The sequence below is a fragment of the Stomoxys calcitrans genome, chromosome 2 (genome assembly GCF_963082655.1).
Source record: "Stomoxys calcitrans chromosome 2, idStoCalc2.1, whole genome shotgun sequence".
In the NCBI taxonomy this organism is placed as follows: Eukaryota; Metazoa; Arthropoda; class Insecta; order Diptera; family Muscidae; genus Stomoxys; species Stomoxys calcitrans.
In genome coordinates, this window is record NC_081553.1 from 65361341 (window position 1) to 65387902 (window position 26562).

Consider the following 26562-nt stretch of genomic DNA (forward strand, 5'->3'; position numbering starts at 1 on the left):
TCTTACGTCCCCATCCCCCCCTGCCACTACTATGCTGCTATAAGAATGTGTCTTTGTGGCTATCGTTTCGAATATTCGAGCACACCAATCACTACAATAAGAACTTAATTATGCCCTGTTATCCTTGTGGATATTTGCCCAATGTCAGGTAGCAATCAGCAATCACACACCATGTTTGGTTTTAGCACATTTGACTGAAAATGGAATTGGTTACGTTGTTGCTTTCTTGTTGCTCCCTGGCACTTTGATTCCCAAGGTAAGGAATTGATGGTGGTTGTTGGACGGACCACTTAAAGCTTTGCCCCTGCATACATGGAGTGTTGCTGGCGCATTCATTGGCATACTCTTAACTTGATTTGCAGTGACACAATGACCAGGGGATAACAATGTGACTACGAGTATGTATAAAACTGAAATATGGACTCCAGACATTATGTCAGCAATTAATGTAAAGATAACACAAAAGGGTAATTAAAGTAACATTTTAATTGTGGGCAATTTTTTTGTGAATTTATATAAATTGCGAGTTTCCATTGATACAACAAAACAAATGATCTGAAACTGGCCATTATCCTGCTGAAACCACAATCATTGATTTAAAGATTTCGTCAAAATATGATTTTTTTTAAAACAAGCTGGACAGGGCCCGCTCCTCTGTGCCTTCTTTTACTCCTTAATATCTTTTTAGGGTGCGGACACTTCGCCCTGAATGTGCATATCGAATTCGTGCTACTGCAGTCTATGTCCGCCTATGACACTGAACGCCTGCGTTCGAATCCTGGCGGAACTTCGGACAAAACTGAAAGCGGTGATTATCCCCTCTTAATGCTGGCGACATTTTCGAGGTACCATGCCATACATGGTCATGTAAAAAATTCTCCCCAAAGAGGTGTCGCACTGCGGCCCGCCGTTCGGACTCGGCTATAAAAAAGGTCCTTATCGTTGATAAACTCAACTTGAATCGGATAGCACTCACTGTGAGAAGTTTGCCCCTGCTCGGTTCCTGGGCAAATTTTTACTCTACTCCCAAATAACTTTCTTTTGAGTCCCATATTGCCATAATGGGTCAATTAACCTATTCGAAGTATTTTGTGGAGGTAATGGGGATGGTCACTTGGCCATTAAAGTAAATATAAGATTCGTGCTCTACTTTCAGAAACATTTCATATGAGTCCCATCATGGCATGATCGGTTTATAAGTTGTGTTTGAGGGTGGGGTGGACCCCAGGGTCTTTGTCCTGAAAATGAATATAAATTTCCCGAAGATCAATAAATTTCCACCCCAAATGGCTTTCATATAATAGGGAGGTATTTTGGGGTGGGGCGGCTCCTCAAACACATGGCTCTATATTGTCCTGAATAGTCTATAGGTCCATTTGGCAGGTTTTGGGTTAATAAGTTGTGTTTGAGGGTGGGGTGGACCCCAGGGTTTTTGTCCCGAAAATGAATATAAATTTCCCGAAGATCAATAAATTTCCACCCCAAATAGCTTTCATATAATAGCGAGGTATTTTGGGGTGGGGTGGCTCCTCAAACACATGCCTCTATATTGTCCTGAATAGTCTATAGGTCCATTTGGCGGGTTTTGGGCGGCTCCCCGCGGCACCCTTTCCCAACAATAGAAACCATGTTTTTTTTTTGCTGACTGTTAGAGTGCAAAAGACGAACGAATCGCATTACCAATCTCCAAGATCTGGTATTTTTGAAATTAGGGCAATGAGAAGTGCTTTTTAGGGCAGACATTTCGACTCAAATATGGATATCAAATTTGTGTCTACCCCCAAATCCCTTTACTTTGATACCCATATTGTCATGGTCGGAAAATATGAACCGTTTGGAGGGTATTTTGGGGCTGGGGTGGCCACCGGCATTTTGCCCTGAAAATAGATATCAAATTCGTTCTTTACTACCAAATACCGTTGACTTGAGCTCCATATTGGTATAGTCGGAAATGAAGTTCAGTTAAAGGGGTGGTTCAGGGCGTACCCCCAAATAGGATGTCAAATTCGGTTTCTACTCTCAAATGGCTTTCATTTGAGTTCCATATTGCCATAATGGGTCAATTAACCTATTCGAAGTATTTTGTGGAGGAAAAGCGCCACCTTGACTTGGACGCAAGTTTTAATGCCATATTTTTAATCTACTCCCAAATGACTTTCATTTGAATCCCATATAGCCATGGTTGGCTGATATGCCCATTTGGGGGTATTTGGGGGTGGGGCGACCTCACATTAGTTGGACTTAATTTTTTATGCCATATTTGTATTCTACTGCCAGATACTTTTCATTTGAGTTCCATATTGATAGGAACGACGAATAAATATGTTTAGAGGAGTTTTGGGGTTGGGGCGGCCTGCTGGATACTTGAACCCAAATTTTAACACGATATTCCTTTTTTAGTCTCCAATACCCTTCATTTGATACCTATATTGTGCCTATTAGACCACTTTTGGTTTTAGGTGGCGTTTTTGGTGTAAGGGCGAGGGTCAGCCCCCCTCCGATATCTAAGAATTATATAACTTTTGTTTCCTTTTTTTGATTCTACGGAACAAACAAACAAACCGAGTCCCATATAGTCACGATGGGTCATATGTCCATTTGGGGAGTTTTTGGTGGGTGGGGTGACCCCCTACACTTCAATCTGATTTTGTATGCCAGAATCGTAATCCACTCCCGAATACCTTTCATTTAAGCCCCATATTGATATGGACGACCAATTTGTCTGCTTTTAGACATTTTGGAGTTAGAGCGATTTCTTGGGTACCTGGATGCAATTTTTAATAACATATTCTTATTCTACTCTTCAATACCTTTCATTTGATATCCATATTGTCTTTATCGGTCCACTTATGATTTTGGGTGGTATTTTTGGGGTAAAAGGGAGGGTCCGTCCCCCCTTTCGATATCAACAAATTATAAAGCATATTTATTCTTCATGACCATATTAGTAATGTACTCCCGAATACCTTTCATTTGAGTCCCATATTGACATGCTTGTTCAATGAACCTATTTTAGAGGGTTTTGGAGTTGGGGCGGCCGCCCAGTTATTTGGACCCAATTTTTAATATGAAATTCGTACTCTACTCCTGAATCTCTTTCATTTGAATCCCATATTGTACTGATCGGTACACTTTTATTTTTGGGTGGTACTTTTGGGGTAAGGGGGAGGGTCTGCCCCCCTTCCGATATCAAAAAATTATATAGCCTTCCAGACCAACCTACACCGTCGTGAACATTTCAAGATAAACGGTTCAGCCGTTTTTGAGTCCATACGGAACAAACAAACACAAATTCATTTTTACCCACCGTAGGATGGGGGTATAATAATTTCGTCATTCTGTTCGTAACACCTCGAAATATTCGTCTCAGACCCCATAAAGTATATACATTCATGATCGTCGAGAGATTTCGATCTAGCCATGTCCGTCCGTCCATCTGTCTGTCGAAAGAACGCCAACTTTCGAAGGAGTAAAGCTAGCCATTTGAAATTTTGCACAAATACTTCATATAGGTGTAGATCGGTTGGGATTGTACGAAAATTTTGCATGAGCCGTTTTTTCCAAAAACTGTGCCAAGTATGGGTAAAATCGGTGCATAACCTGATATAGCTGTCATATAAACCGATCTAGGGTCTTGACTTCTTGAGCCTCTAGAGGCCGCAATTTTTATCCAATTTGGCTGAAATTTTGCATGAAGTGTTTCGTTATGACTTCCAACAACAGTGATAAGTATGGTTCACATCGGTCCATAACCTGATATAGCTGCCATATGAACCGATCTGGGGTCTTGACTTCTTGAGCCTCTAGAGGGCGCAATTTTTATCAGATTTGGCTGAAATTTTGCATGAAGTGTTTCGTTATGATTTTCAACAACTGTGCACAGTATGGTTCATATCGGTTCATAACCTGATATAGCTGTCATGTAAACCGATCTGGGGTCTTGACTTCTTGAGCATATAGAGGGCGCAATTCCTATCCGATTTGAATGAAATTTTGCACGGTTTGTTATGGTTTCCAACAACCGTGATAAGTATGGTTGAAATCGGTCCATAACCTGATATAGCTGCCATATGAACCGATCTGGGGTCTTGACTTCTTGAGCCTCTAGAGGGCGCAATTCGTATCCGATTTGGCAGAAATTTTGCATGAAGTGTTTTGTTATGACTTTCAACAACTCTGCCAATTATGGGTGAAATCGGTGCATAACCTGATATAGCTGTCATATAAACCGATCTGGGGTCTTGACTTCTTGAGCCTCTTGAGGGCTCAAGTCGTATCCAATTTGGCTGATTTCCGATTGTTATGATTTCCAACAACTGCAATTAGTATGGGTGGTATCGATGCATAACCTGATATAGCTGTCATATAAACCGATCTGGGATCTTGACTTCTTCAGCCTGTAGAGGTCGCAATTCCTATCCGATTTGGCTGAAATTTTGCGTGACGTGTTTTGTTATGATTTCCAACAACTGTAATTAGTATGGATGAAATCGATGGTTAACCTGAAGTAGCTGTCATATAAACCGATCTTGGGCCTTGACTTCTTGAGCCACTACAGGGCGCAATTTTAATCCGATTTGACTGAAATTTTTGCACATGGTGTTTTGGTATCACTTCCAATAACTGCGCGAAGTATAGTTCAAATCGGTCCATGTTTTGATATAGCTGCCATATAAACCGATCTTGGGTCTTGACTTCTTAAGCCTCTAGAGGGCGCAATTTTTGTCCGACTTGACTGAAATTATTTTGATATAGCTGCCATATAAACCGATCTGGGGTCTTGACTTCTTGAGCCTTTTAAGGGCGCAAATCCTTCCTAATTTCACTGACATTTTGCATGAAGTCTTTCGTTATGATTTCCAACAACCGTGCAAGGTATGGTTCAAATCGGTCCATAACCTGATTTGGCTGCCATATAAACCGATCTGGGATCTTGACTTCTGGAGCCTCTATAGGGCCGCAATTATCGTCTGTTTTGGGTGAAATTTTGTACAACGGCTTCTCCCATGACCTTCAACATATGTGTCAAATATGGTTTGAATCGGTCTATAACCTAAATAATACAGCTCCTTTTTAAAACGATCGCACTATTTTACTTTTTGAGGTCCTAAAGAGCGAAATCCTTATTCGATTTAGCTGAAATATTATTTAATGACTTGTACTGTGTTCTCCAACATTCATCCCATTATGGTCCGAATAGGACCATAACTTGATATAGTTCAAAAATTTATTGTCGAAATATTGTCGATATTTAATCCTCATAATCTTCCGCATAGAGCTTTTTAGAATCATATAACAAATCTCTTCATTATTTGCACCAATTAATCCTGCCTCATGGTTTCCCGATTTAAGCTAATTCTGCACTCATGCACATATGGACTCAATTTATTTTAATCCCTTTTAGCCTTTACCTTAAACCATTTCAAAAACATTGAGTGACATACACATCCATTTAATGTTATTACCCTCCAATCTAGCATTACATGCAATTGACCGCTGTTAAGTGCAAATGTTTTCAAGTTGCGGTGGGTGGAAGCAGAAAAAACGCATCAAACTTTTAAGTGTTTACGATAAAAATATCCTTAGCTGTGCAATATTTGCAGCAGCGCTTCATTTTGTTTGCTTCAATCCAAAAACTGCATGTTTTTAATGTGCTTTTTTATTTGTTTTTGTGTCATGGCAGAGCTGCAGCAATCTCTTTGCCATCCTCGCTGCGATCAATTCACTTGTCCAACCCCCCGCGCTAAAGAAGCGTAAAATTGTTAATTTGTTTACGCATTAGCGAGTGACATGGTCATGCAATTCGAGAGCATCGAATGAATGTGTCCATTGTGGTTTGCCTTTGAACTCCTTTTCGTCATGGCGGGCGCCAACACAGAGGCTTTCAAATGTGTGTATGTGCGTGTACACACACAGTGATTGGACATATAGTTGCAATTAGGGATGCCAGTAGGAATATTAAATGTTACATCAGTTTTGGTAGTAAACATCCAGTATTGCCCTTAGGGATTTGATTAAATTTTTAATTAAAAATTTTGATTAAAAATTGGCTTCAGACACAAAGATTTTGAAAAAGTGAGTTAAAAAGAGAATTGAAAATTGACATTTGTATACCCTCCACCATAGGATGGGCGTATACTATCATCGCCATACCATTGGTAACTCATCGAAATAATGATTTGAGACCCAACATCGTCTTTACATTCTAAGTCGATGTAGCCTTGTCCATCTGTCTGTCCGTCTATTCGTTCGTCGGTCTCTCTGTCTGTTGAAAGCACGCTAACATTCGAAGTAGTAAAGCTAGGCCCTCGACATTTTGCACAAATACTTCGTTTGGGACTGTAAATGGATTAAACCGGCCCATGTTTTGTTATAACCGATCGATCTACCGATATGACTTCTTAAGTCTCTGCAGAGCGAATTTCTTATGACACTTAACAGATGTGCCAAGTATGGTCTGAGTATGTTTAAATCCTGATATAGCTCTCATATAAAACGATCTCCCGACTATTATTCTTGAGCCTCTAGAGGGCGCAATGATTTTAGCTGATGGGGCTAAAATTATACACAACGACTTACCCTAGGACTTTCAACATACATGCCATGCATGATCTGAATCGGTCTAAAATCTAATATAGCTCCCATATAAACCGATCTCCCGATAGCACTTCTTGAGCCAGCATAGGGCGCAGTTCTTGTCTGATTAAGCTGAAATTTTGTACAACGACTTCTTCTGTGACCTTCAACATATGTGCCAAATATGGTGTGAATCGGTCCTTAGCGTTATGTGGCTCCCATATAAAGCGATCTCTCGATTTGGGTTCTTGAGCCCCTATAGGGCCCAATACTTATCCCATTTGGCTGAAACTATGCACAAGGACTTCTACTACAGTCTCCAATATACAAACCAAGTATGGCCTGAATCTGTCCATAACCTGATATCTATATTCAATAGCATAGACATTGTGATCCATTATCCTTTGTTTCCCAATAAAGAGATGGCTTCTTGGGCCTTTATAGGGCCCAATACTGATCCCATGCACAACGACTTCTACTACAGTCCCCAACATCCATATCAAGTATGGCCCGAATCGGTCCATAACCTGATATTGCTTCAATAGCATAGAAATTTTGATCCATTATCCTTTGTTTGCTTATAAAGAGATACCGGTCAAATAACTTGAAAAATGCGATGCATGGTGGAGGGTTTATAAGATTCGGCCCGGCCGAACTAAGCACGCTTTTAATTTTTTTTTATTTGAAATTTTCTTTTTGTTGCAATCTCAGGTTTATGTTGAATAGATAGCCCACCATAAAAGTGAGCTCACTTGCAGGCCAGCTTGGCACCCTTGTGAAAAAAGATGTGTAGATGAGAAAGTGAAAAGATGTAAGTCCCCAGATAAGATCGCGAGGGGAGATAAGGGACAGGAAAAGGATTTGCCAGGGTGCGAACCCAGGCGTTCAGCGTCATAGGCGGATTTGCTAACCTCTGCGCTACGGTGGCCTCCCCTAGGCATAAGGATCCGAATCAGCTATGCAGAAGGGCTGAAAGGGTCTTTGAGATGGCATTTGATTGGACTAGATTTTGGGGTCTCAAAGTTCACCCACAAAAGGCGGAAATCTGTGCACGAGTAAGATGAAGGTGGCCCAATTTGATGCACTACTTTGGCTCAAGAACGATTTCGATAAATGAGAAGGTCAAATACTAAAAAGTGATTCGAATAGCAAACTGAATTGGAAGTGTCACATTCTGGAGCGCACCATGAAGGATCACGGATGTTGTGCATTATTTAGACGGTTAGTAAACTCGAAATGGGGCATGAATCCTAGGCCTGTCCACTGGCTCTACAGGAGCGTGATTAGAGCAATACCTATTTATGCCTCAGTAGTTGAGTGGACTGCGTTGGAAAAAAAGTGCAAGGTGCATGAGGATAATACAAGAGGTTCAGAGAACACGTTGTCTTGCTATCGCACCAATAGACATACAGATTAAGCGTTGGTAGCCATTGCGGCTATGAGACTGGTAGCGATGGGAGAATGCATATAAAATAGCAGCGGGTCACACCATCGCGATATAATTGAGGTAACGATAGGAAACCTGGAAGGAACGTAAGAGGTTTCCTATCGCATATCTGAGACGACACTTGAGGTCAAGTGCTTGGCACTACTGCCAGCAGCACAGTCCTGCATGGACGGAACTCTGGTATAGCCATCTAAGAGTTCATGCTACACAAATGGGTCAAGGCCAGAGTGGGCGTAGGGGTCTATATTGAGAATCCAGGGACTGAGATCTGGTTTCAAACTGCCTGACCATAATACTGTCCTGCAGTTTGTGATTCGGGCGATCAGGAAATGTGTGGAGTGGTGTGGTGTTAACGCGAAACTGGTCATCAGAACAATAAGAAGAAGGACGGTAAGGCCAAGAACAGTCTTGGACTGTAAGAAGGAGATTAACGCCTTCTCTGAGGATGGCAAGATCGCTGGGCCATAGCAGAGTAAAGGGAAATGAAATGCCAGACGATTTGGCCGTGACGGCCAGAGGACTGCCATCAATAAACTTGGTTAAGAATTTCGCCCTCTAGAGGCATAAGAAATCAAGATCCAAGATCTGTTTATATTTCAGCTATATCAGGTTAAAGACCGATTTGAAGCATACTTAGCGTATGTGATGGAAGTTCTAACAAAATACTTCATGCAAAATTTCAGCCAAATTGGATAATAATTGCGCCTTCTAGTGGCTCAAAAGGTTTAATAAGGAGATCGGTTTATATGGCAGCTATATCAGGTCACGAACCGATTTATACCACACTTAGCACAGTTGTTGGAAGTTATAACAAAACATTTCGTACAATTTAATTTCAATTTCAGCCAAATCGGATATGAATTACGCCCTCTAGTGGCGCAAGAAATCAAGATCCAAGTTCGGTTTATATGGCAGCTATATCAAAACATGGACCGATATGGCCCATTTACAATCCCAACCGACCTACACGAATAATAAGCGCCTAGCTCTACGCCTTCGAAGATTTGGGTGCTTTCGACGGATGGATATGGTTAGATCGACTTAAAATGTCATGTCGATCAAGAATATATATACTTCATAGGGTCTCAGACGAATATTTCCCGTTGTTACAAACGGAATGACGAAGTTAGTATACCTCCATCCTATGGTGGAGGGTATAAAAATGCGAAAATCAAACATACATAACTCACGCAATATGAAAATAACGGTTATTTTTCGATCAGACCTCGTATACCCGTTTTGGTGGTGACTTTTTGCTTTTGCTTTCTTTGGTATAACATCATATGGCTTTTGGAACATGCAAGGTTTTACACCCGGAGAAAAGTTGATGTCAAACTTTACCAACAGTACCAACAAGCAGCACCTTATGGTACAAAAACAATAGCGGATGGTATGGTTGAAACATAAAACGATTAGTACCGTTTGGTACTATCCTTATTACCAAACTGGTATTGGTTTTAATATCAAATTGTTATTGGTTTTAGCACCAGACCGTTATTGGTTTTAGTACACAAACCATTTTTGATTATTCTGGCGCAATGAAGGCGCAAGAATACAAATGTGACGCCGTCAATTCTTAAACGCTTCCTTTGTCCGGTATTGAATTGATGCCAAATGGTATTAAAAATCTTTGTCAATGGCGTGAACAAAATAATCTCAGGCGGTATTGGCAAAAAACGTAATTTTTCTAACAGTGTACCTTACGTTCGTTTTTCAATATATGTTGCATTCCTTTACGAAACATTTTTAGACCATTTGCCACTTGACTGTCACTACTGCGTGAATTTCGTTGAATTCTTTTCGCTTCATTTTAGGTATTGTAATAGTTTTTTGGATTACCACCATGACGTTTAGTAACGCTATCAGTATCATTATAGCGATTTATGGTGCAATGCATAACACTTAAACATCTCACATTCATATGTGAGAAGTTTACTCCTTTTCCTTAATGGAATGTTCATAGGCACATTTGTATTTACACAAACGGCGCTAAAGAGCGCAATTCTTATCGATTTGGCTGAAATTTAAATGATGAAATGACGACCAAGATCTAACAATGATGTCCCAAATCGGTCCATAATCCAATTCGGTCCATAATTCCTATGTAAACTTCTCTCTCTCTCTCTCTCTGTCTCTCTCGATTTTACATTTTTAGCATCTGCAGGAAGCAATTTTCAATTGGATTTTTTGCTTGTATGGAAAATAATTTGCCCTAGATAAGGTCATCTCTACTTACTTCCTATTCTAGTACATTGTACTTATCCATCGAACCGCAGCACTGTAGTATGTAGTTGGTGGTTGTCATTTTGGTCAAGTAATACCGATACTGCATCGTCGGCATTTCCTAAGTTTTAAACAATCAATGCAGCTCGTTTTTATGTAGCAAAAGTGTGTCTACTAAACTTTAATGGACTTTATAAGCGACCGCCTATGGAAAGTTATGCGGCCATGATAAAGGACTATATGACGTGAAGTTAACGAACTACAGACATAAAATCTTTTTCTATTTCATCAGCATCAGTGAAATTTATAATTGTGAAGGGAGAAAATGTTATACCTTACCTAAGTAGCCATCAGAGCCCTTACATTGCAGCTTTGGTCATATTATACATACAACATTGTTTACCATATAAAAATATTCGATCCTTGTTTACCATTTCGTATAAATAGTCAACATCTAAATTTCTTTCCATTACCTCATATGCTGCATTTAAGTATTTTTCTGCCTTAACATGAACCTTCTCGGTATAATGGCAGCCCCCTTCCCTTTTTATTGAGAATTATTTTACTCCTCCATAACTCATAGTCATACATTGTGCTTCGCATGTATTCGCACTTCGCTTCATGTTGCGGTGTAATAGTGGTTGTTGGCCAACGCGTATACAACGTTGAATTGAACCGTACGGCAAGTGATGCTGGTGGTATGCGATGCATTAACTGCGCTGTAAGCGTGTAAAGGACATTCATGATGGACTTTTTTCTCCCTTCATTTCCTTGCTCAAATGTGTCATGGTACCCATTTAACCCATTTCAATGTTCGCAACACAATTAATTGCTAACAAAACAAGCGATACGTCTGGGGAAAAAAAAAAAAAAACTCCAGCAAAAGTGGAGAGGAAAAATAGCAAACAAGGGTTATGTTTCTGTAACATAATTGACACTTGAAAAATTGTTTTAATTGAATCGTTGCGTTTTGTGGTGGATTAAATTGATTTTTATTTCAATTTAATTAATGGCCATTAATGCAAGCATGTTGAAAATGTCCACATGAATGGATTGATGAATGAATGAATGAATGAATGGTTGGGTGGATAGATGACATATTCATCATTGTGATGATTATAACTATTTGAAATGCAAACCAATTCAAATAATCATGATTGCTCATTTGTGGTTGAAAAAATAGGGCGACAAAAATAAAAATGAGTTTATAAGTGCTACCGGGAATCAACAATTCTTTACAAGAGCCAGGAAAATCTAAGCTATATTTTTTTTAATTCTTCTTTATTGAAATTGAGGTCTGCTTATACATACACCATATTAAATTCAATAAGAAATAAAAGACTACATGTCTACATGCGTTCAAAGTTCGTTCGGGTCGAATCTTATATACCCTCTACCATGGATCGCATTTGTCGAGTTCTTTGCGCGGTATCTTGGAAGTCTCAACAGAACACTACATGCAAAGTTTCAGACAAATCGGACAAATCTGGTTGCTTGTAAGGGCTCAAGAATTCAAATCGGGAGATCTCTTTATATTGGAGCTATATCAGGATATAGACCGGTTAGGACCGTACTTGGCACAGTTGTTGGAAAACTTAACAGAAGACTATATGGCTTCCAGGGGCTCAAGAAGTGGTTCATATGGGAGCTTTATCAAAATCTCAACCGATATGGTCCATGGCCCAAACGACCTACATCAAACGACTAGCTTTAGGCGTTCGACCGCTTTCGTGATTTTGTGATTTCGACAGACGGACGGACGGATGGATACGGCTTGATCGATTTAGAACATCTAGGCGATCAAGAATATATATATACCTTATGGGGTCTTAGACGAATATTTCGAGGTGCTACAAACGGAATGACTAGATTAGTATACCCCCATCGTATGGTGGTGGGTATTAAAAAAAGTAAGGACGGGTTAAAGTCGAGCCGACCTTTTGATACCTTATGGGATATGCAAGCTAAGTCGTCGATATTGAAATGTGAAATGAAAAAAATTGAGCCTTCTAGAAGCACAAGAAGTCAAGACCCAAGATCAGTTCATGTGGCAAATTGCAAATTTTGCGCATGACAATTCCACTAAGGAACAAGGGCAAACTTCTCACATATCAATGAGTGCATTCCGATTCAAGTTTAAGCTCAAGGGGCCTCCTTTTTAAAGCCGATTCCGTATGGCTTTAATAAGTACGACTCCTCTTTGGAGAGATGTGTCGCACTGCGGCACGCTGTTTCCAGCACAAGGAGGAAAAACCACCGCTGAAAATTTTTTTTTATGATTTCGCCAGGATTCAAATCTAGGCCTTCAGGGACATAGGCGGACATGCTAACCTCTGCACTACGATGTCCTCCCAGTTCATGTGGCAGCTATATCAAAATATAATTGATTCGGCCGATTTATAATCCCAAACGACCTACACTAATAAGAAGTATTTGTGAAAAATTTCAAGTGCCCAGCCTTACTCCCTCGAAAGTTAGCATGCTTTCGACAAACAGACGGACGGACGGACATTGCTAAATCGACTTAAAATGTCAAGTCGATGAAGAATATATATATATATTTTTTTTTTATGGGTTCTTAGACGCATATTTCGAGGAATGATGAAATTCGTATGCCCCCGTCCTATGATGGAGGTCATAAAAATCAGGAGATCCATACATATTGTAGCTATATCTAAATCTGAACTGATTTATATGAAATTCATCAGTGATCCAAAGAGTCGCAAGAGAAACCTTCTTGCCAAATTTTTTGAGGATCGATTCACAAACCACCAAATTACTTCAGTATTAGTCAAAATTGGACAAAAATATATATCTGAGCTATATCGAATTCTAAACCGTTTTTTTATATAATTTACTAGTGATCTTATTTTATTTTATTTTATTTTATTTTATTTTATTTTATTTTATTTTATTTTATTTTATTTTATTTTATTTTATTTTATTTTATTTTATTTTACTTTATTTAATTTCATTGTATTTTATTTTTTTTATTTTGGTTTTATTTTAATTTCTTTTATTTTATTTTATATTATTTTATTTTATTTTATTTTATTTTATTTTATTTTATTTTATTTTATTTTATTTTATTTTATTTTATTTTATTTTATTTTATTTTATTTTATTTTATTTTATTTTATTTTATTTTATTTTATTTTATTTTATTTTATTTGATTTGATTTGATTTTATTTGATTTTATTTGATTTGATTTTATTTTATTTTATTTTATTTTATTTTATTTTATTTTATTTTATTTTATTTTATTTTATTTTATTTTATTTTATTTTATTTTATTTTATTTTATTTTATTTTATTTTATTTTATTTTATTTTATTTTATTTTATTTTATTTTATTTTATTTTATTTTATTTTATTTTATTTTATTTTATTTTATTTTATTTTATTTTATTTTATTTTATTTTATTTTATTTTATTTTATTTTATTTTATTTTATTTTATTTTGTTTTGTTTTGTTTTGTTTTATTTTATTTTATTTTATTTTATTTTATTTTATTTTATTTTATATTATTTTATCTTAATTTATTTTATTTTCTGGGTCTTTCATTGTATTGAAGATTTATCCCAGATTTATTGGAACAGTGTCATATTATGTTTGTCTGTCTACTGGCTTTGATTATTCTGCTTGACATTCCTGTGGTATTCAGGGCATTTGTCAACCAAGTGCCCTGAAACAATGAAAGTTGACCCCAAACTACCTACCCCTCTCCCACCTCTATTCATAATATCAGTGAATTCAATTCTTGAACAATGCGCTACTATCTGTACGAACGTGACCCAATTCAATGCCTGTGGAATATTTAGACAGGTGTTGTTTTACTTAAATTACAACAAGCGCTCATACATACATACATACTACTAACATTATAATGTTGCCATTTACAAATTGTTCACGTTCATTGTTGTTGTTGGTGATTCTCATTTCACTTTAATGCAGAAGCATACAAATTAATAGGGGGCCAAAGAAGGGGAAGGAGAAGAACTTATGTAAGGGGGTGGGAGTGGGAGGTTGAGACCGACATTTGCTGGCAAAGAAGGCAAAACCGTGCTAAATACATTTGCCCCCCACCTCCACCAACGCAACTACCTCCATCACTTACCCCTACCTACCGCATTTGAAAGTTGGCCTTGCCAATAATTGGTTTACTTATTTTCGCTTCGTTATTCCCATCTCTCACGTATTGATAAAATGCCATTATGTTAAAGAATAACGTACTTCAATTATTGAACATTGCCGTTATTTTTTTGAATGCTTCTTTTTTTTCTGCACTTACAGCGAATGGCGAAGATGTATGGAAAGTTCCTGGCAAGAACTCATGCAAGAGCAGTCACTCCCACACACACACACACACACTCTGGTACAGACATTCTCATATTGATGGGTTTCTTTTTCCAACTTTTTGTTGTCACTTTCGTTTTTATTCCGCGCTACATTTAACTTTGCGGTGTACACTTCTCTCGGAGAAAAATTTATTTGAAATGAAATCAAAATATATTTGCATATTTAAATTGCCAATGCAAATAATTTTTTCTGCGAGAAGGGTTTGAGGCGATGTACAAAGCACCAACGGAAGAGCAAACGTCTTCGACACATTGTGAATTCTGTGGGATGTTGAAAGAAATTTAAGTACTTTTGAAGTATGTGTGCCTCTAATTGTTGTGCAAAATGGTTATAGGTCGTGCAAAACAAACTCTCATCTTCAAGTGTTAAGAACCGTTGGCTTGTGGGTAATATGTTTGGGGATAATAACCAAAAAGCCCCCCTTCAACTTCCTCACTGCCATTGAAAATTGCAAATTTTTCCCATGAACATTCCACTAAGGAACAGGGGCAAACTACTCACATATCAATAAGTGCAGTCCGATTCAAGCTCAATGATAAGGGGCCTCCTTTTTATAGCCGAGTCCGAACGGCGTGCCGCAGCGCGACATCTCTTTGAAGAAAAGTTTTACATGGCATATTATCTCACAAATGTTCCCAGCATTAGGAGAGGAAAGCCACCGCTGAACCACCGTCATAGGCAGACATGCTAACGTCTGCGCTACGGTGGTCTCCTCACAGACATGATGGGTAATAAATTATGAAAAACAAGTAGGAGCGTGAGAAGTTCGGCCGGGCCGAATCTTACATATCCTCCACCATGGATCGCATTTGTCGAGTTCTATGCGCGGTATCTCTTTTTAGGCAAACAAAGAGTATTGAATAAGAACTGTTATGCTATTGGAGCTGTATCAAGTTATAGTCCGATTCGGACCGTTAATGAATGCTGAACATTTTCGAAGTCATTGTATAATAATTCAGGTCATCCGGATAAGGATTGCGCCTTGTAGGGGCTCAAGAAGCAAGATCGGGGGATAGGTTTATAGGGGAGCTATATCAAGCTATTGATCGATTCAGACCATATTAGACACGTATGTTGAAGGTCACGAGAGAAGCCGTTTTACAAATTTCAGCCAAATCGGACGAGAATTGCGCCCTCTTGAGGCTCAAGAAGTCAAGACCTAAGATCGGTTTATATCGGTTTATTATATCAAAACATGGACCGATTTAGCCCATTAACTATCCCAACCGACCTACACTAATAAAAAGTATTTGTGCAAAATTTTAAGTGCCTAGCTTTACTCCTTCGAAAGTTAGCGTGCTTTCGACAGACAGACAGACGGACGGACATGGCTAGATCGACTTAAAATATCATGACGATTAAGAATATATATACTAAATGGGGTCTTAGACGCATATATCGAGGTGTTACAAACAGAATGACGAAATTAGTATACCCCCACCCTATGGTGGAGGGTATAGAAAAGAATCTGTGCAAAGTTTCAGCTCAATGTTCTTAATTCTTAAAGACCGTAGCGTGGTTTCAACTGACAGACAGACGGACATAGCTGGATGGTCTTAGATTTTTACAACGATTAAAAATATATATACTTTATAGGTTCGGAAATGGATTTTTCGATGTGTTGTAAACGGAATGATAAAATGAATATGGGGGCATATTCATTCCTTCGGTGGTGGGTATAAAAAAGATGCAATCCGATATAGCCCATCAAAACCTGCCTATGGATATAATCAGGTTCTGTGAGAAGATTCAGCTCAATATCCCTTTTTTATACCCTCCACCATAGGATGGGGGTATACTAATCTGGTCATTCCGTTTGTAACTCTCGCTGTTCTGAATCGATCTAGCCATGTCCGTCCGTCCGCCGTTTGTCGAAATCACGATAGAGGTCGAACGCGTAAAGCTACCTGCTTGAAATTTTGCACAGATGCTTAATATCTAAGTAGATCATTTGGGATTGCAAATGGGTCATATCGGTTCAGATTTAGATATAGCTCCCATATAAAAGAATTTCCAGATTTGACTTCTTGAGCCCCTGGAAGCCGCAATTTTCATACAATTTGGCTGAAATATTGCTTGTAGTGTTCCGTTATGACTTCCAACAACTGTGCCAAGTACGGTCCAAATAGTCTCTAACCTGATATAGCTCCCATGTAAACCGATCTCCCGATTTGACTTCTTGAGCCCTTACAAGCAGCAATTTTTTCCGATTTGGCTGAAATTTTGCATGTTGTCATTTGTTATGAATTCCAAAAACTGTGCCAAGTACGGTCAAACTCAGTCTATAACCTGATATAGCTCCCATGTAAGCCGGTGTCTCGATCACCATTGTTCGGTTCCTAGAAGCTTTAATTTTTGCTTGTTTGACAGAAGTTTGGTATGTAGAATAAAATTATGCCCTTCCACTCAATGTATTCAATTTAATTTTTAGTAGAATCCATGGTGGTCGGTTCCCAAAGTTTGGCACTTTTTTTTTTGTTTATTATAGCTGCGATATATGGGTTGCCCAAAAAGTAATTGCGGATTTTTCATATAGTCGGCGTTGACAAATTTTTTCACAGCTTGTGACTTCTGTCAGTTATCAGCTGTTACTTTTAGCTTGCTTCAGAAAAAAAGTGTAAAAAAAGTATATTTGATTAAAGTTCATTCTAAGTTTTATTACAAATTCATTTACTTTCTTTTAAAAAATCCGCAATTACTTTTTGGGCAACCCAATAGAATGGTCTCCCATTTTAACATTTTCGGCTTAACCTAAATTTATTAAGACTTTTTGCCATGCAATTCTTTGAATACCATAATGGTCTACAGCTGGACAATATCCTGCGTATAATTTCCAAAAAAGCGTAGAAAGAAAAACTTTTTAATACATTATTCATATTAAGTCTATTAATTTAAATAATAAACCTAATCGGATTACTCGAGAAAAAATTAAACATTTTCATTGAAAACGACAAAAAAAACTAAATCAAAACAAATCCTTGCTGGTCTGTGATAGGCATTTATTTTACAAAGTTTTTTTCATTAAAAAATAATAAACCTTAACATATTACTTGAGAAAAAAAATTGAACAACGATAAAAAAGACCAAACAAAAAACAAATCTCTGCTTGCTTGTGTTAGGTTTCATTTATTTTATTAACGTTTTTTTTAATTTATAGGCTAACCTTCCGCTTACTCATTATTAAGTCTCTTTAAAACTCAATATTTTACTGTTGCCTTAACTAGCACATATTTTCCCTCTAAACTAGTGCTGAGAGAATCTCTAGCAACGAGAGGGGAAATTACACTGTAGCTACATTCAGGAAAATTTGTCAGTAAAAACAACAAAAATATTTGCTGTAATAGCAGAAAGTCTGCTGAAATTGGGACAGAAGTAATATTTTGCTATAACAGCAAACACTTTTTCCTGTTTTCAGATGGTAAAAAAAACTCAAAATGTATATATAGATATAGCTGTCATATAAACCGATCTCCCGATAAAGGGTCTGAAGCTCATGAAAGCTTTATTAATTACCCAATTTTGTTTAAATTTGCAATACGAAATTCAACAACTCAATGTCCGTGCCGAATTTGGGCCCTTAAGTTATCCAATTTTCACAGGATTGTGATGAAATGGATTTTCTACTCTCAAACTCCACATTGCAATGGTCAGTTAAAAGTCCTGTTTGGGGTAGGATGGACCTCCAGGCTCCTTGGTCCCAAAAGTGGAAGTCAATTTCGTGCTCTACTCCCAAAGACCTTTCATTTAAGACCCATATTGCCATGACCGGTAAATAAGTCCGACTTGAGGGGTTTTTTGGGGTTGGGGTGACCCGCGAAACACTTCGTCCCACAATTGAATATCAAATTCGTTTTCCACTCTCAAAACCTTTCATTTATGATCCATATCGCCATGGTCGGTAAATATGTCGGATTTGAGAGGTTTTTTGAGGGTGGGTTGACCCACGAAACTCTTAGTCCCACAATTGGATATCAGATTCGTTTTCTACTCTCAAATACTTTTAATGGGAAAGGTCCGCCCCCTATTCTTACTCAAAAATGTTGACATCGTTTTAATTATCCAGATTTTCTTCAAAATTATTTATTCTGTAAACATTTTTTGCACACGTAGTAAGCCGTCACACGAATCATCTCATGCTAAATTTGTTAAAAATCGGACCAAAATTGTGGCTCCTACAGCTTCAAAAGGGCATATCGGATGAAAGATATATATGGGAGCTATATCTTAATCTGGACCGATTTCAATGAAATATTACATATTGCAACGTCACAAGAAGCACTTTGTGCCAAATTTGATAAAGATCGGACCAAAATTGTGCCTCTACAGCCTTAAAAGTCCATATCGGATGAAAGATATATATGAGAGTTATATATAAATCTGATTTGATTCAGATGAAATTTTGCACACATATTGGGACATCTCAAAAAGCACTTCGTGACAAATTTGGTAAAGATCGGAACAAAATTGTGGGTCCTACAGCTTTAAAAGGGCATGTCGGATGAAAGATATATATGGGAGCTATATCTAAATCTGAACCGATTTCAATGAAATTTTGCACACATACTGGGACGTCAATGAAAACACTTTGTGCCAAATTTTGTAAGGATCGGACCAAAATTGTGGCTTCTACTGCTTTAAAAGGGCACATCGGATGAAAGATATATATGGGAGCTATATCTAAATCTGGACCGATTTTTTCCAAAATCAATAGCGTTCGTCCTTGGAATTAAAAAAGAGACTTATGCAACATTTTTTGATAATCGGACAACAAGTGCGACCTGTACCTTGATTACAAGAATACATGGACAGACAGACAGACGGACATAGCTAAATCGAATCAGGAAGTGATTCTAAGCTGATCCGTTTACTTATCGATGGGTCTAGCTCTTCTCCTTCTTAGCGTTGCAAACAAATGCACAAATCTATAATACCCTGTACCACAGTGGTGGTGTAGGGTAAAAAAATCAATTTATGTTTGTTTGTCGGTTTGATTGTTTGCGCGTTCCTTATAGACTCAAAAACGGCTGAACCAATCAGACGGTGAAAATAGGATACTATATTAATTTTTTGATATCTGAAGGGGGGCGGATCCTCCCCCTTACCCTAATTTTCAAAAACGAGAAATCTCGGTGATGGGTGTTGCGATTTAAGCGAAATTTTGTGTGCTCTCTTACAGTAACCTAAAGATATAAATTTGGTATCCTAATTTTAGATAGGCTACCTAGGGGGCCGCCCCACCCTAAAACCTACAAAATATAAATTTAGACCAATCACTACAATATGGGACTCAAATGAGAGGTATTTAGGATAAGAAAACATACCTGATATCCGATTGCCAGACCAAGTGTTAGGGGGACCACCCAACCCCCAAAACACCCCAAAATCGGATATATTTACCGACCATGGCAATATGGGACTCAAATGATAGATATTTGCGAGTAGAATTCGAATCTGATATACAAATGTTGGCCCCCATCCCCAAAACTCCCCCCAAACAGGACTTATTTACTAACCATGGCAATATAGGGCTTAGATAAAAGGTATTTGAGTGTAGAATACGAATCTGATATCGAAATGTAGAGTCGCGCGTTTGGGGGGCCGCCCCTCCCAAAAACACCCCCAAAAGAGGAAAAATTTCAGCCATAGCAATATGGGGCTCAAATGAAAGGTCTTTGGGAGTAAAGCACGAATCTGATATCGATATTCGGGAAAAAGTGTCTATGGGGCCACCCCACCCCCTTAACACCACCTATATAGGATGTATTTGGTGACCATTCCAATATGGGACTGTAATAAGTGGTATTTTAGAGAAGAACACGAATCTGATATTTCTTTTCAGTGCCAAGTCACTGAACGGACGCTCCAACCTTCAAAACACTCCCCAAACTGGTCATGTTTGCGACTATGGATATATGGGGCTCAGCGCAGAGGTTAGCATGTCCGCCTATGACGCTGAACGCCTGGGTTCGAATCCTGGCGAAACCATCAGAAACAAATTTTCCGCGGTGGTTTTCCCCTCCTAATGCTGGCAACATTTGTGAGGTACTATGCCATGTAAAACTTCTCTCCAAAGATGTGTCGCACTGCGGCACACCGTTCGGAATCGGCTATAAAAAGGAAGCCCATTGAGCTTAAACTTGAATCGGACTGCACTCATTGATATGTGAGAAGTTTGCCCCTGTTCCTTAATGGCATGTTCATGGGCAAAATTTGCAAATTTGCAATTGAAAGGTATTGGGGAGTAGACCACGAATTTAATATTAAAATTCGGGACCAACAGCCTAGGGGACGTCCCACCCCCATAACAACCCCCAAGTGGGACGAATTTGCTCACCATGACAATTTGGGTATTAAAGGGAGTGGATCTTGATATTGATAGTTTTTAAGGCCCATAGCCCTAACCGGACATATTTACTCACTTTTGGAATAAGGGGTTAAATGAAAGGTAATTGAATTTGAGAGTAGGAAGCAAATCTGATATATAAAAGAGAACACATTTTGGTGCCAAGAGTTTGAGAACGCCTCATACTATAAACTCCCCTTAAACCAATGCCAATATGGGGTTTAAATAAATGGTATTTAAGCTCGATGCCGATATTTTTTTCAGGGTCAAGTGTCTAGGGGACCAGCTCACCCCCCCATCCGGACATCATGACAATATCGGGCTGAAATAAAGATTTTTAAGAATAGAGTATATTAAACACCCTACAAAGTCAGAGATGTCGCAGCGGAGCGGACCCGGTACAGCTAGTTGTCTATACATGACTACATGACTTACTTTAAATAGTCATCATTTAGTCTTTTTTTAAATCAAATAATATTGCCATATTATTTTAATTTTACTAATTTACCGGTCTATATGTTTAGTGCGGTGGCGACAGTTTTTAGTATTTAAACCATATAAAACTTTTGAACAAGAAAGTGTTGCCCAGCAGAACTTGGCTTGGACTTGTCTAGGAAAAGAAGGCCCCTTATCGAGGAGCCAAAAATGGTAGCCACTTTGACGTTAAGGTTGGCATCTCCTCCTATACCTCTGAACGTCCTAATTTTGGGGAACTGGCGGCCTACATTTAATTGTGTCCCCAAAATAATTAAATCACACAGTGCCCTTAAACGACTAACACATGTAGAAACATGCAGATTTTCTCCTTAAATTCCATATAAATCCAAAACTTAAAATTAGTTGCATCGGACCTCTATTCACATTCAATTCCATCAATCCTTTGCTGTCAATACCAATTCACTTACCTCACTGTTATGATGATTCCTATGATAACAGCCGCTATTGGAGGCCACCATGTCCTAAAGGGATCTGCATTTTCCATTAGCTCTATAACATCATCCATACTGATTGTTTTCTTCTATTGATTTTTTTTTTTTTGCTTTGCCTTTGTCCTAGTCGAAGAATGAATACAAGATTTGCGCGGAAATTGAAAAGTTTATCTTTTACTTGCGAACTCAATAAAAGTGCTTTGCGAAACCAAAATCCACTTGAGACAAGTTCACGATTTATGTGAATTTTTGATTTTTATTTAACGTTTGCTTTCTTCTCTACAACATTCCTTGGGGGACAAGAATAGCCAATGATAATTTTGTGTAAAGTTTCACTACAATTTCACTATACCAAGCCGCACACCCGCACCCTCCGAATGTTTCGAACACAATGTGTTCTCCCCAAGCCAATAAAAATCAACGAACCGCGGAAAATCTCATTTCGAATCATATCTGCAATTACGCGATGTTCCTCACTAGTCAATCTACTAGCAGTTGGTTTGTTGCTTTTTTCTCTCCTCCTTCGTTTCTAGTTTTAAAGCAGAGCACTTTTTTGGTGGGGAGCAAAATTTGGATGTAGATTTACTAGTATTTTTTTCTCATATTTGATGTTTCATTGTTTTACTGTGATTTGTTAGGGATTTGTGCATCATTCATGTTTTAAAACAATGACAATGACAGTAGACTATGGAAACACTTAGGGCACAATGGGTTGAGGTGAACCAAAGAATATTTGAGAAACTGTTACATGTTAAATTTTTTAAATTTTTTGCACAGACTCGTATTTCTTGTATACGCTGGTAAAGTTCTTGAATGGGCCAAATCGCACTTTATATAGATATAGCCGCCATATAGACTGATCTAGCGACTTAGGGTCTTGAGACCGTGAAAGCCAAATTTTTGTCTGATTTCGTTGAAATTTAAAAGAGCAAGTTGTACTAGGGGCCCCGATGTTCAAACCGAATACGGTCCATATCGGACCATATAGACCGATATGCCGGTTTAGGGTCTTAAGCCCGTAAGAGGCGCATTTATTATCCAATTTCGATGAAATTGAAAACAGCGAGTTTGTTTAAGCCTCCCTACATCCGACTCAAATATGGTTCAGATCGGACTATATTGAGATATAGCTGTCATACAGACCGATCTGATGATTTAGGGTCTTAAGCCCATAAAAGCTGCACTTTTAACTCGATTTCTCTGAAACTTAATACAGTGAGTTAATTAAAGCCTCCCGGCATCGGACTTAAATACAATTCAGATCAGATTATATTTAGACATAGCTGCCATGTAGACTGATCTGCCGATTAAGGATCTTAAGCCCATAAAAGCAGAAATTTTTATCCGATTTCACTGAAACTTGAAACAGTGAGTTGCTTTGAGCCTCCCGGCATCACATGTTAATATGGTCCAGATTAGACAATATTTAGATATAGCTGCCATATAGACCGATCTGCCGATTGAAGGTCTAAGGCCCATAAAAGCTGCAATTGTTATCCGATTTCGCTAAAACTTAAATCAGCGAGTAGTTTTAAGCCTCCAGACATTCGACTCAAATAAGGTTCAGATAGGAGCATATTTAGATATAGCGTCATATAGACCGATCTGCTGCTTAAGGGTCTTAAACCCATAAGACCCTGATTTTGGTTTGTATTTTTGGCATAAGGGGGAAGGTCCGTCCACCTTCCGATACCAAACAAGTAAAAGCGTGCTAAGTTCGTCCGGACCGAATCTTATATACCCTCCACCATGGATCGCATTTGTCGAGTTCTTTTCCCGGCATCTCTTCTTAGGCAAAAAAGGATATAAGAAAAGAGTTGCTCTGCTATTAAAACGATATCAAGATATGGTCCGGTTCGGACCACAATTAAATTATATGTTGGAGACCTGTGTAAAATTTCAGCCAATTCGTATAAGAATTGCGCCCATTGGGGCTCACGAAGTAAAATAGGACGAACGATTTATATGGGATCTGTATCGGGCTATAGACCGATTCAGACCATAATAAACACGTATGTTGATGGGTATGAGAGGATCCGTCGTACAAAATTTCAGGCATATCGAATAATAACTGCGACCTCTAGGGCTCAAGAAGTCAAGATCCCAGATCGGTTTATATGGCAGCTATATCAGGTTATGAACCGATTTGAACCTGATTTGTTGAAAGTAAAAATAAAATACGTCATGCAAAATTTCAGCCAAATCGGATAGGAATTGCGCCCTCTAGAAGCTCAAGAAGTCAAATCCCCAGATCTGTTTATATGACAGCTATATCAGGTTATGGACCGATTGAAACCATACTTGGCACAGTTGTTGGATATCATAACAAAACACGTCGTACAAAATTTCATTCCAATCGGATAAGAATTGTGCCCTCTAGAGGCTCAAGAAGTCAAGACCCAAGATCGGTTTATATGGCAGCTGTATCAGGTTATGGACCGATTTAAACCATACTTGGCACAGTTGTTGGGTATCATAACAAAACACCTCGTGCGAAATCCATTCCAATCGGATAAGAATTACGCCCTCTAGAGGCTCAAGAAGTCAAGACCCAAGATCGGTTTATATGACAGCTATATCAGGTTATGGACCGATTTGAACCATACTTGGCACAGTTGTTGGATATAATAACAAAACACGTTGTGCAAAATTTCATTTCAAGTGGATAAGAATTGCGCACTCTAGAGGCTCAAGAAGTCAAGACCCAAGATCGGTTTATATGGCAGCTATATCAAAACATGGACCGATATGGCCCATTTACAATACCAACGGACCTACACTAGTAAGAAGTATTTGGGCAAAATTTCAAGCTGCTAGCTTTACTCCTTCGGAAGTTAGCGTGCTTTCGACACACAGACGGACGGACAGACGGACGGACATGGCTAGATCGACATAAAATGTTACGACGATCAAGAATATATATACTTTATGGGGTCTCAGACGAATATTTCGAGTAGTCACAAACAGAATGACGAAATTAGTATACCCCCCACCTTATGGTTGAGGGTATAAAAATTGTATAGCCTATGTTTCCTTCCCTACACAATATGCGAAAATTTCGAGAAAATCGGTTCTGCCGTCTTTCAGCCTATACGGAACAAACAAACAGAGTCCTATATCCTTGATTGGCTATTTTACCCATTTTGGGCGTTTTTGGGGGAGTGTGGTGACCCTCTGTACTTCGACATGAATTTGTATGCCAGATTCGTTATCTACTCCCGCATACTTTTCATTTGATACCCATATTGTCCTTATCGACTCACTTTTGATTTTGGTTGGTGTTTTTGGGGTAAGGGTGGAGGGTCCGCCCCCTTCCGTTATCAATAAATTATAAAGCCTATTCCTACTTCCTGGGCATATTCGTAATCTACTCAAGAATACCTTTCATTTGAGTCCCATATTGTCATGATCGTCATATAAACCTGTATTAAGGGGTTTTGGGACTGGGGCGGCCCATGTCAGGTACTTGGACCCAACTTTTATTATGAAATTCGTACCCTACTCTTGAATACCTTTCATTTTAATCCCATATTGTCGCGATCGGTCCACTTTTATTTTTGGGTAGTACTTTTGGGGTAAGGGGGAGGTTCCGCACCCCTTCCGATATCAAAAAACTATATAGCTTATGTTTCCTTCCAGACCAACCCACACAATCTGTGAAAATTTCAAGGAAATCGGTACAGCCGTTTTTGAGTCTATACGGAACCAACAAACAAACCTCCAAACAAACAAACACAAATTGAATTTTATTTATAAGAAGATGTATAGATTTCCTAAGAAAAATCTTTTAGGAACTTCACACATTTCGAGGGAATTTTCACCCCACTGTGCCACAGGCACCACGCAGTTTTTCTACATCGTAAATCCCCATCATACACTGACTTTTAATGATCTCCCCTCATATTTTTATGCTCACATCGACAGCGCCGCCATCATTACCACACCACCAGTGGGGTTTTAATTCTCTGGTCACAATGACAGCCAGCCTTTTGAAGCTGCAGCAATGCTGCTGCACCCACAAACTGATCCCTTCCGGCAGTGTGCGTCTGGTAGCCTGTGGTTGAGTGCAAAAGTGGTAGGGGGAGGGGTATGTCAAAGAGTGTAATGAAATGCATTACAAACAATTGAAATTAAATTGATGCGTCCATTCATTCACTGCATCCATTTTATGTACGCACGATTCGTTTTCCTCTTTGATGGCAATTTCGAAAAATTTCCTGTTTCTTGTTATTTTTCAACATTTTATGAGCAGCGCGCCCTTTTTAATGATAGCACGTCGTTCTCGAAATTGTTTTCATGAAGAGCAAGAGACTGGCAGAGAGAGAGAGGGGGGCCAAATTTTTTCATCAGTAGCAGTTTTTTTTTTTTTTAAATGAGAAAGTTGTGAAAAGAAAAGTTTTTTTTTCGTTTATTCTTGCAAAAAAAATATTGCGGACCATATAGCGTAGATGCGCTGGAAAATATGATTTCAGTTTTTCGCCCGCCCAGCAATGTACAATTCTTTATGGTTATTTATCTTTTGAATGGGCAAATAAGCAAGAGCCACAGATTTATGATTTCAAAAAGGGGTTGGTGTAACATCAAAAGTGAGATATGAGCGAAAATTAACACTTGTAATTAAAAACGAAATGAAATTATAACGAAAAGGGGAAATTTGCAGTAAATATGGCTTTGGATGAAAAA

General features: G+C 38.5%; 1 protein-coding gene across 1 annotated transcript in view; it reads right to left on the reverse strand.

Annotated features, from left to right (window-relative positions):
• Positions 1-22324, reverse strand: part of LOC106094064 (retinol dehydrogenase 13) — a 195111-nt gene extending 172787 nt beyond the window's left edge. The window contains exon 1 of the mRNA XM_059363462.1: positions 21856-22324. Within this exon, the coding sequence (XP_059219445.1) occupies positions 21856-21953 (98 nt within the window). The 5' untranslated portion in view covers positions 21954-22324. The remainder of the gene's footprint in view (positions 1-21855) is intronic.
• Positions 22325-26562: the final 4238 nt, after the last annotated feature.